The sequence below is a fragment of the Elephas maximus genome, chromosome 12, assembly GCF_024166365.1.
Source record: "Elephas maximus indicus isolate mEleMax1 chromosome 12, mEleMax1 primary haplotype, whole genome shotgun sequence".
NCBI classification, from domain to species: Eukaryota; Metazoa; Chordata; class Mammalia; order Proboscidea; family Elephantidae; genus Elephas; species Elephas maximus.
Window position 1 is genome coordinate 52,682,612 of NC_064830.1, and position 12,450 is coordinate 52,695,061.

At 35.7% G+C, this 12,450-nt stretch overlaps 1 protein-coding gene across 7 annotated transcripts in view; it reads right to left on the reverse strand.

The window, feature by feature from the left end:
• Positions 1-12,450, reverse strand: part of DMXL2 (Dmx like 2) — a 249,253-nt gene that overhangs the window by 30,133 nt on the left and 206,670 nt on the right. For 6 of the 7 annotated variants that reach the window (XR_007519764.1, XR_007519765.1, XR_007519763.1 and 3 more), the window contains 6 exons: positions 10,972-11,220; positions 7,515-7,693; positions 3,307-3,437; positions 1,549-1,634; positions 920-1,121; positions 46-163 (listed from right to left, as the gene is read on the reverse strand). Coding sequence is in view for 3 of the 7 variants with exons in the window: in XM_049904983.1 (XP_049760940.1) it covers positions 46-163; positions 920-1,121; positions 1,549-1,634; positions 3,307-3,437; positions 7,515-7,693; positions 10,972-11,220 (965 nt within the window). In the remaining 4 variants the exon portion in view is untranslated. Of the gene's footprint in view, positions 1-36; positions 164-919; positions 1,122-1,548; positions 1,635-3,306; positions 3,438-7,514; positions 7,694-10,971; positions 11,221-12,450 lie in introns of those variants that run through there. The other variant, XM_049904985.1, reaches the window with a different exon arrangement.

Here is a 12,450-nt window from a genome sequence, read left to right on the forward strand (position 1 = left end):
TTAAAACTAAACAAAAATTACACTAAAATATTTTTCTCAGAATACCTCACTCTGCTTTCTTTTCTTAGTGAAAATGTATCTAATAAATGTATCTTGAAGGACTTCTTGTTTAACAAGGAAATGCCATAGTCGTTTGACCGGCAGTGCAGAAGAATCCCGGGATCTATTGAAAAAAAAATCACACTGTTTTAGTCTATAGAAAATGTGCTTCATATTTGCAGATACTTTTCTTTAAACCTTATATAATCTATTGCAGAGAAGATAAAGCATTAATAAGTGCAACAAAATTTTACAATTTATTTCATTTTTACTTTCTAGCTCTCCTAAAAATTCTTTCAACTAGCAATTAATTTTCTAATAACAGGCTCTCTGTTAATAATTGGTTAAGCTGAGAGTCAAATCTTATTATTCTCTTTTTAAATTATACTGTAGGTTGGCTCTGTTGGTTACAGAATATCACCAATGACTATAAATCATACATTTAATTTCTAAACAGTCTAAAAAGCCTTACTCTTTCAAGTTTATGAGCAATATTCTTAACCATGGCCACTGTCTCAAAAAAGGGGCTTAAATTTTAAAAACCTCAAAGTGTTTACTGCTAAGTTACTGACAAAAGGTCAGTAGCACCTTGTTTGCATATGTAGATTATCAAAAATAAAATCTGTAAGAGTTTTTAAAATAATAACAATACAGAAGTTAATAACAATAAAAGGGTGTTTTTTCCTGATTATAGGCAATACTGGGAAAAATAATTTTCAATCCATATTTCTGATGTTTTCCTCAGAGTATACTGCTAGAAAGAGTACCGTAGGTTCAAAAGTTATTAACGTTTTGAAGACTATCGACATTTTTGCCAAACTGCTTTCCATAAAGATTAAACTAAGCCACATTTTCATCAGCATTTTAAGAGTTTTCTTACTTAAATGGAGTATTTTCAGGTTCTAGCATTGCTTTATTTCGAAGAATAGCTGGTCCAGCTCCTACTGAAAGGTCAGTGGGATATGTATTGATGTAGTTAGGGGGTGGACCTTCAAATTGATCCATTTTCTCTTGTAGGATCTGTTCCCAGTTCTCCAAGTTTTTAACCACAGCAATACCTAATGGTGATGTTACAGGCAGCTCTAAAAGGTGATAAAATATATCATTTTATTTTGATTAAAAAATATTGATCATCATCCACATATTTACAAAAATCCAATATCTGAGAGCCAAGACTTCTGAAAATACAAATAAACCTAAAAATGTTAATTTAGTACCATTTGGATTCTTAATGCTTTCAACAAACAGAAAGCTAGCTCTTTAAAGTGAGCTGAGAAAACGTCTAGGTTCCCCAGTCTAATTTCCTGCTCTTCCAACCTTGTAGGTAGACAGCGATTCCTGCTATAAATTAAAACCCTGGACTAAAGTCTAAAATGAACAAGACCTCATAAAATCTCCAAGGCAGTATTTTCTTGGTACCAAATGTCTTTTATATAAATTCTGTAAAGGGAAACTTGATGGTGATTCATTATATTTAAATAACATTAATTTTTCGAATTCCATACTCACCAGAAAATTCCAACCCAGCAATAGGAAAGAAATTCTTGAGATTGTGAAGTGCTAGCTTAACCAGTGTCAAATGTAGAAGAGCCCAGCTGTTCAGTAGGAACCAAAAAAAAAAATCTTTAATTGAAAAATAATGTTTTTTATTTATTCTTTAAAGAAGATGAAAGATAGAAATATTGTACTGAGAACAATAAAATTACCACGGAGCTAAACAAAAACCAGATGCTACAAACATATATTACATTCCATTGATACGGGTTATTTGCACTGTGCAAATCCAACTCTTTCCAGAGATATACCAAGTCTAAGGAAAGGAAGATGGATGTTGTAGAACAACAAAACACTGACTCTATCTACAATTCCTGAATGATTAACTATGGGAGAACAGGGAAGGAAAAAGGCCCAACCTAGAGGAAAAGGAAGTATCTACATATTATTATCCAAATGAATTGTTACACAAGAATCTGTGAGGGAGAAAATTTTAAGCAGAAGCATAGCAATGTTTCCCGTCAATTGTTTAACCCCATCTCCAATCCAGGAAAAAGCTGTTATTGATATTTCCTGTACAAAAAATGGCTCCTTTGTAGTTTATGAAAGAAAAGATATGCAATCATAGATCATACTTGCAATATCTGAAAATTACCTAGTGGAAAAATATTTACCACATAGTCACATGGAATCTAGTTAAGTTCTAATAGCTCATCAATAAATTATATATATATATAAAATTGTACTTTAGATGAAGGCTTACAGAGCAAACTAGCTTCTCATTAAACCATTAGTATACATATTGTTTTGTGATGCTGGTTACCAAACCCACAACATGTCAACACTCTCCCTTCTTGACCCTGGGTTCCCTATTACCAGCTTTCCTAACCCCTCCCGCCTTCTAGTCCTTGTCTCTGGGCTGGTGTGCCCCTTTAGTCTCCTTTTGTTTCATGGGCTTATCTAATCTTTGGCTGAAGGGTGAAACTGGGGAGTAACTTCATAACTGAGCTAAAAGGGTATCCAGGGGCCATACTCTCAGGGTTTCTCCAGTCTCTGTCAGGCCAGTAAGTCTGGTCTTTTTTTGTGAGATAGAATTTTGTTCTATATTTTTCTCCAGCTCTGTCCAGGACCCTCTATTGTGACCCTGTCAGAGCGGTCGGTGGTGGTAGCCGGGCACCATCTAGTTGTGCTGGACTCAGTCTGGTGGAGGCTCTGGTACCTGTAGTTCATTAGTCCTTTGGGCTAATCTTTCCCTTGTGTCTTTGGTTTTCTTCATTCTCCCTTGCTCCCAATGGGATGAGACCAGTAGAGTATCTTAGATGGCTGCCACAAGCTTTTAAGACCCCAGACTCTACTTACCAAAGTAGAATGTAGAACATTTTCTTTATAAACTATGTTATGCCAATTGAGCTAGATGTTCCCCGAGACCATGGTCCCCCTCCACAGCCTTTACCCCAGTAACTTGGTCCCTCAGGGTCTGTGGAGCTTCCATGACCTTGCCTTGGACAAGCTGGGCTGGCTTCCCCAGTTCATCAATAAACTATGTATTTTTTCTCTTTAAAAATGTTTTGTTTGCCCTTTGCATGAAAGCTATTCTTTGAAACTAGATGTGAAGGAAATACTCTACCCTCTAAAGATTTACCTGGAAGGTACAGCATTCCTGACCTGAAAACATAAGTTAGTTCTTGTATAAATTCATGTTAATAATGCTACTTAAAATTAATAGCAGTAGTATTTTCTAAAAAAACAGGGAAAAAAAAAAGCCTTATTTACCTATAGGAATTTGGATCTTGGTGCTCTTGGATTTGTGTATCTGAAAAAAAAGCATCATCTTCTTCTTCATCACTATGAATGCTTTCATCTGAATCATATATAACACCACTCTCAGACAAAGGGAGAAATGGCTACAATAAAAGGTAAAGTCATTTTTAAAAAATATATAATTGGCTTATTTTTGTCTTAATTTAAAATTAAACATTTTAAATAGTATCAATCTATGTAAAATTTTTCTTTCACAGATGATATTACAAGCATAGACAGATTAAAAAAAAAAAGCTAAAACTTAGATTCAATAAAATAACTCAGTACCTAGAAACAACATACTTTCTTAAAAGTTAATAGTTATCTTCTTACCTATCAGCAACAACCAGTTAGAAAGGTCTAAAAAGAAAAGACACAATGAAAAACATAAAATAGCAAAAGGAAAAACCTTATGAGAACTGTGAGAGCTAGGTGGGGCAAATGGCTCATGTGTTTGCTGCTAACTGAAAGGCTGGAGGTTTGAGTCCACCCAGAGGCACCTTGAAAGAATGGCCTGGCGATCTACTTCTGAAAAATCAGCCACTGAAAATCCTACAGAGCACAATTCTACTCTGACACACTTGGGGTTGCCAGGAGTCAGAATCAACTCACAGCAACTGGTTTGGTTTTTGGTTTTTGTGAGAGAGCTATAAAAACACTAGAAAAACCAAACCCACAGCCGTGGAGTCAATTCCGACTCATAGCGACCCTGTAGGACAGAGTAGAACCACCCCATTGAGTACCTGGTAGATTCAAACTGCTGACCTCTTGATTAGCAGCCATAGTACTTAACCACTATGCCACTAGGGCTTCTGAGAGCTATAGTGAAGGAAATTGCAAACTTTTCTAAAATCTATATAAAAAGACTAAATGTGTAGAAACTGTAATTATTTACAAGTTAATTTATAGGTTTTAAATAATGGTAATTTTAAAAATCCCTGTGGGAACTTCTTTTTTTTTTTTTGAACTTAACTATTCTAAACTTCATAGGGAAAAAAAAATAGATGAGACTAGCTGAGAAATCTTTTTTTAAAAATGAAAGATAGCACTTCTGAGTGAATATTTGAAAACACATAATTAAAAGAAGAGTGGTCTAGCAACTGATAAATGGAAAAAGGAAGTCCAAAAATAAGATTGTATAAGAAATAATCTATGACACAGTTAACATCATAAATCAGTAGGTAGGAAGAACTATTTAATGAATGATGCTAGAACAACTAATTAGCTATTTGTGGGGACAGAAGATAAAGAGGGAAATGAAGTCTGACTTTTATTCTAGAAAAAGGAAGGAGTTTAGAGTTAAAAAAAAAAAAAGGAGGAGGAAAAGGAGAATAAAATAGTAAAATTAAACATATTTATTAATGGAAAGGGCATTCTCTGCTTAAAAATAATATAATAAATCACAAAGAAAAGTCTGGATAGATATGATTAAATAAACAAAAACTTACATCAAAAAAATCATAAACGAAATTATAAAGCAAATAATCTAGACAGAGTCACAAATAAGTTGATAACATCCTTAATAAAGGGTCTATAAAAGAAAGAAAAAACACTATAATCCCAATAGATAAATCAGTTAAGAACTTAACAGTCAATTCCTCAAAGTGGAAAATCAAATGGCAATAAACTTATTAAAATTTCTGATGTCACTAATAGGAAATAAAAATTACCTAATCTATCAAACCAGCAAATATGAAAAAGGGATATTTAATGCTACTGAGGGTGGAGCCAAATGTGCACTGTCACAATTCTAAAGAGAGTATAAATTGGTAATCTGAAAAGTATTCTGTCAGTATGTATCAAAGCCTTATTTAGGTTTTTACCCTTTGACCCCCCCCAAAAAAAAAACCAAACCCATTGCCATCGAGTCAATTCTGACTCATAGCGACCCTACAGGACAGAGCAGAACTGCCCCACAGGGTTTCCAAGGAGCCCCTGGTGGATTCGAACTGCTACCTTTTCGGTTAGCAGCTGTAGCACTTAACCACTACACCACCAGGGTTTCCCTCCCTTTGACCCAGTACTTATTAATGAAGTAATCAAAACATGAACCAGGTTTATCTAAAAATATATTAATCTCAGCAATATTTATAATAGTGAAAAAATAGATACTGTAGTCTCTGATAGGCATTAAGTAAACTATCATACATTCATCAAAATGAACAGTCATTAGAAATGATGCTTATCTAGAAACAATAACCAACCCAGTAACAACGATCACCACCAGCATCTGACTGCTGTTCCTAAATATAGTTTCCCACAAAAAGGAACCATATTCTTTGAAGAAGTGGTTGTATCCAGTCTAGGGCAGGAAATATGCAAGTTAGCCTGGCATAACTCATCATACTAGAAAGCAAAGAAACTATCAAAGACTACTGAAATAGTCTCAAAAAGACTCATGAACTTCAAGAGACTCTCACTGGCCCAAAATGGGATAACCTTCCTAAGAATAATAACTGCAACAGATAAAGACAAATATGTTTAAATAAAAAAGATCATAACAAAATGAAAACAAAACAAAATTCATTGGCCTTCTCTGTAGGATGCTAGAGAATCAACTCATCATTTTGGAAACTAGTACATAAAAGCAAAGAATCAAGCATTTACCCTGACTTTCCCATTCAAAATCTACTTCAGGGTAACCAAATCATTGATGAATGGAAGTATTCCAGGCAAACAAATGAAGAATGAATGACAGGATTACAGTGTCATAATTTTAAAAGTCCCACTGAAATACAGTCATCAATTAACTTCACAAACGAGAGACCACCAGACATTATGTGCTTCCGGACTGAAATCACAGAACCACTTATGAAACAGTTCTGCATTCTCCCTCCCCAGCTGGATCAGATAAAGATGAAAAACCTAATAAAGCTTCTAGATTAACTTCCCTGTGCAGAAAATATAGGATTCAGACGAACACATTCAGAGGAACAAAATACGGAGGTGCCATCAGCAAGATCCATCAAGAAATTCTGCAAGACAAATTCTTACACTCTCCCCATAGGGTTTCCCAAAAGGGGGAAAGTTAAAAAAAAAAAAAAAAAAAAAAAGATGGAGGTAGAACCTGTAAATTAAAAGAGATTTAAGAACATATCAACTGCAATGTAAATTTTATTTTGAATCGTAATCTGAACAAGGAAACCCTGGTGGTGTAGTGGTTAAGTGCTACGGCTGCTAACCAAAGGGTCAGCAGTTTGAATCCGCCAGGGGCTCCTTGGGAACTCTATGGGGCAGTTCTACTATGTCCTATAGGGTCACTATGAGTTGGGAATCAACTTGACGGCACTGGGTTTGGTGTGTTTAATATGAACAAACGAGCTGTACAAAAGTACTTAAGAGACAATCGGGAAAATGTGAGCACTGGATACTTGATGATAGTAAGGTTTGTTATTGTTGTTTCACATGATAAAGCTATTGTGGTTCTGTTCAAAATCCTTCTTTTCAAAAAACATATACTAAAATATTAATGAATAAAATTTTATGATGTCTGGGATTTGTTCCACGAACTCTAAAATGAGATATAATAAAAATTACAAAATAGGAGGAGGCCCAGTAGGAAATGTGTTCCCTTACATGCACAGGAATGTGACAGCAATGTCGACACAAGCAAAGAGAAAAGCATTTCAATAGAGGCAGTTTGATGATCTCAAACAAGTACAGAGAAGTGAGTATTAGAATATATCCAGCTTGGTACAAAATGGGGTTATAATGGACCTAGTCACCATGAGTATTCTGATATCCAGAGAAGTTTTCTCTGCTTTAGGGAAACAAGAGATAAGTTATTAGACCTCACCATGGCCTGATAAAATCCCCAAATGTCCATCTACCCTCTTTTGCTCTAATTCCATGATGACCAATCTCCTGACAGTCAAAAGAGGGGTGCAAAGATGGTACACACAAGTATTCCAGTCACTAGAAAAGGATGACCCTAATGATATGTTAATAAACTGACTTCTGATTTATACATAAGTCCTACATGATTTTAATTTGCTTTATCCATCATCAAGTATCTGATTATCCCTGCATTTACCATGATGGTTCATTTTCTGGATGCGAGAGATTAAATGTCTAAATTGTGGTGTTTCAATCCAGAAGCAGCCCCATCATTGCCAGGTGATACATATACAAGAGTTAGTAAAACAGACATACTTAAAGCTTGCATTCCCCACACCCCTTACCTTTGCAACAAAATAATCCCACATACTAAGTTCTGGAGGAATGAATTTTTCTTTGTAAGATGGTCTTTCTGCAGGCACCGGTGGTGGGGTAGCATCCTTTACAGGCCTTCCAGGGACGAGCATTCGCATGTTAAATCGCCTACGATGTTTATCTATGTCTTCGGAAGGAACAGGTGGTGCTAAATAAAGACAGAAGAAAAAAATCAGCATTTATTTTCCCTTAATAATTCAAAAATTAACCTTTCCTTTCATTCTACTCTAAACCCAAACCAAACCCACTGCCATCAAGTTGATTCTGACTCTTAGAGACCCTATAGGACAGAAAGAACTGCCCTATAAGGTTCCAAGGCTGTTAATCTTTACAGAAGCAGACTGCCCCATCTTTCTCCTGCAGAGCAGGTGGTGTATTTGAACCACCAACCTTTCGGTTAGCAGTCGAATGCTTGACCCTGAGTCACCAGGGCTCCTTATCCTACTCTAGCTATGTTGTAGTTGAGACAAAATTACCAACACAGGTGCTTCTACACTTTTCTAGTTATAGAGTCAGTTTCCTAGCAGCCATGGCAGAGCTGCAGGTGAGGACAGAGCATAAAGGATTATCTTGCCATGAGGCAGCCTATGTGCTAAACACAATAAGGATTAAAGTAATTCTATGTACAATGTACTGAATAAATGGCATATTCAGTAAGTATTAAAACCAAAACCATTGTACTGAATAAATGGCATATTCAGTAAGTATTAAAACCCAAACCATTGCCATCATAGCTACCCTATAGGACAGAGTAGAACTGCCCCATAGGGTTTCCAAGGAGCAGCTGGTGGATTCAAACTGCCGACCTGTTGGTTAGCAGCTGAACTCTTAACTACTGTGCTACCATGGCTCCAAATAAGTATTAAAGAGAGCGATTATTTCTAGTTATGTTGTTCAAGAAAGTTTTGTGAAATATGTAGGATGTAAAGCATGTCTTAAAGGAAGGGCAAAAACTCAATGGGAAAAGAGGAAGGAACAACAGAAACAAACGATCAAAAGATGCTTGAGTACATGAGGGAGGAGTAAGCTACTTGGCTAGACAGGAGCCAGGGAGAGGACTAATGATAATGACAAAGTCTAGAGGTAGGCTAGGACTAGCCAGGTGATAGGAAGCTGAGAGCTTATCCTACTAGCAATTCTCACGAAAGCTTCTTGAGCCAGTCACATGATGAGGTATACCCACTGCCGTGGATTTGATTCCAACTCATAGCGACCCTATAGGACAGAGTAGAACCGCCCCATACAGTTTCCAAGGAGCACCTGGTGGATTTGAACTGCCAACCTTTTGGTTAGCACCCGTAGCCCTTAACCACTATGCCACCAAGGTTTCCCGATGAGGTATAGTTCGATGAAACACAGAGGAAGATTTATGAACGTGACATAGAAGGTCCTCAGCTAGTACGGTGATGATAAAAACTGAGAGGAAGGATTAGATACTGTTTTGATCATCTAGTGCTGCTGTAACAGAAATATCAAAAGTGCACGGCTTTAACAAAGACAAGTTTAATCTGTCACAGTCCAGTATGCTAGAAGTCCCAATAGAGGGCGCCGGCTCCAGGGGAAGGCTTTCTCCCTCTGTCGGCTCTAGAGGAAGGTCCTTGTGATGCATCAGTCTTCCCTTGGTCGGGGAGTGTCTCAGCGCAGGAACCTCAGGTCCAAAGGACACGCTCTGCTCCCGGCACTGCTTTCTTGGTGGTATGAAGTCCGCCTGTCTCTCTGCTCGCTTCTCTCTTTTATATCTCAAAAGAGATTGGCTTAAGACACTATCTAGTCTTGTAGAGCTCATCAATACAACTGCCACTAATCCGTCCCATTACATCATAGTGATAGGATTTGCAACACATAGGGAAATCACATGCAATGACAAAATGGTAGACAATCATACAAACTGGGAATCATGACCTAGCCAAGTTGACAGATAATTTTGGGGGACACAATTCAATCCATGACAGATTAAAAAAAACACAAAGGAAATACCAAAAGAATTCAGAAACTAATTGGATATGGGAGGACCAGAAAGCAGACATGAACCTGCCCCTCTCCGAAATCTCCCCATCACAGAAAATAATTCTATCTCTACTCCTCTCTTTCTTATACCCCACACACAATTCATCAGAAAATACCATCAGCTACATCCTAAATTATATCCAGAATATGATCATTTTTCACTCTGTCCGTGACTACCAACCTCGTCTAAATGATCATAATCTTTTCATCTTTTTTTTTTTCAATTGAGGTGAAATTCAGATGACATAAAGTTAACCATTTTAAAGTGTACAACTCAGTGGAATATATTCAAAATGTTGTGTGTTTACCATGTTTACCAAGTTCCAAAGTATTTTCATCACTTCAATGGAAAACCCTGTACCCATTAAGCAGTCACTCCCCGTTCCCTCCTCCTGCAGTCCCTGGCAACCACCAATCTGTTCTCTCTCTCTATGGATTTACCTATCATGGGCTTTTCATATCAATGAATCATACAATATGTGGCCTTTTGAACCTGACTTCTTTCACTTAGCATAATGTTTTGAGGTTCATCCACATTGTAGCATTACTGGTACTTCTTTTCATGGCTAAGTAATATTCCATTGTATATATATATCACATTTTGTTTACAATCAGGTTGGAGGATAAAGATGAGTCATTCACATACGATGAAAGTGGAAGCAATGGAAGTTGGTTGGATCATCTCCTTTACTTTGACTTACACAGGAACTTAAGCATTGAGTTCACTGTGGGCAGTAAGGACACAGGTTAGAACCTGTGTCATGTAAACTCTGTGCAACTGATTGATTGCACATCTCTAATCTGACCATTTCTAAGGATGAATTAAGATGGTTTCTAAGATTTCAACACCAAGATGAAAAACTCTCCTGTGTCATCAATCTATACCCTACTATATCCGAACTTATTAAAAAGTGGGATGAAAAATATATTCTGGTCCATAGGGAAGAAAACATACACACACACAAAATGAAATAATTAAAAAAAAAAAAAAAAAGCATGATTGAAATAGCTATCTTGTACGTGACCATAAATTAATCTGAAGTCAACTGCTGGCATACTCTGTAAAGATTTATTTAAATTTTCCTTCTCTAATTAAGAACTGTCCTTTCTCCATGGCCTCATTCCTTTACATTGTCTCTTCACTTATTTTTATTTCTCTATTTCTTTTAACCTCAAATATGTCCTAGTTTATCAACCTCAAAAATGTTACTTCTATAAAAACAAGTAACTGAAACTGTATTTTTCATTCTAACTTGGGTTTCATTATTTACTATCCTAGCAAATTGCATGAGACCACCAAAAAAATTAACTTTCCAGATAAAAAAATTCTTAAAACATTAAAAAATATATTTTTATCTTAATATTAGAAATTATTTATGTTTACATACAAATCTATTATTGGTATCAAACTCAGCTTACCTGAAATATTTTCTGATTGTCTTTGAGGCTTCACAACAAGTTTCGCACCCCCTCCAAAAACAGCAGCCCACATTCGATTATTTAGTGGGTGGGCTGCAAGTCGAAACAATTCATTGGAGGAATTTGTGGCAAGAGCATGTATCAATAAACTTAAGTAAACAGCAACAACAGCTTCACATAACAAAATGTTCAATTTTGGCTGATCTTCATCTTGGACTGAACTCAACAGATTAATAAGTGAGCTCACACCTGTAAAGGTATATAACATCATATGAAGTATATGAGCATAAAGCACCAAAAGGTAAAAAATCCAAATTTAAAATTTACCCAAAATGTATGAACCTATAATATACAAGATACGTATTTCTATAATTTGACCAACAAAACAAAAAATGATAGAAATGTGTTATAACTGATAGAGTAAAACAAGAATCCATTAGTCTATACTGACATGGTAAATGAGTGAAAAAACAAAAAGAGAACAGAAAGCTCTTTCTTATATTAAAATTTCAACTGATAAGTAGAAGGAATGATAGAAGTAGAAAACACCATCAAGTAACCCCCACAGTAATATCTGATTCAGGTAAGAATCATTAACGAATGTTAAAATTATTGTTAAAATATTAAATTTCATTAAGTATACTGTAGTTATGTAACAGAATATCTGTTTTTAGGAAATGAATGCTGAAAAATCTGACTGTAAAACGGCATCACGTCTTAAACATGACTCACTCTTCAACATGTCAGAAAAAAAATCACACACACACATATATATACACACACTACATACTTATATACACTTATACGCATATACACTAAGAGAGACAGAAAGAATGAATGATATAGCAAGCATGGTAAAATGTTAACATTTAGGGAATTTGAGATAAAACTATACAAAAATTCTTGTCAGTATTTTTGCAACTTTTTTCTAAGTCTTAATTATTTCAAAATAAAAACTTATATATGGTATATTTCTAGAAACCTATACATAAATCAATTTTAACTACACACTGAGTTTGCTTCTTCTTTCTACTGCCACGCCATTTACATTTAAACTTTTGACTCAAAGAGTTATTAAGCAAGTACGGGAGAGTTCACTGACAGACAACGTAAGAAAGGGTATTGAGGAGAGTGGAAAAGCTTTGAATTGATGTGGAGAATGAGAAAGAGAGCTAACCAGAGGACAGAAGGATTGGCCAACCGTATGGAATAAAAAAAAAAAAAAAATTTTTTTTTTTTTTTTTTTGAATAGGTGCTATAAAATGGTCCCCCCATCCTAAAATACGAATTTATACTTCTGGAATAACTGTACTTTCTCTGATGTATCTGTGAAATTATGTTTGTGTTACTGGTCTCTGGGACCCTAGATCAGAATTTCTAAGAATAAGAAAGATGGTGTGCTCACCATTATGAAGAATGTTAAGACCTTGCTTTTTTATGCTGGGCTACACCGCTGTGTGTGTTTGTTTTAAATTTTAT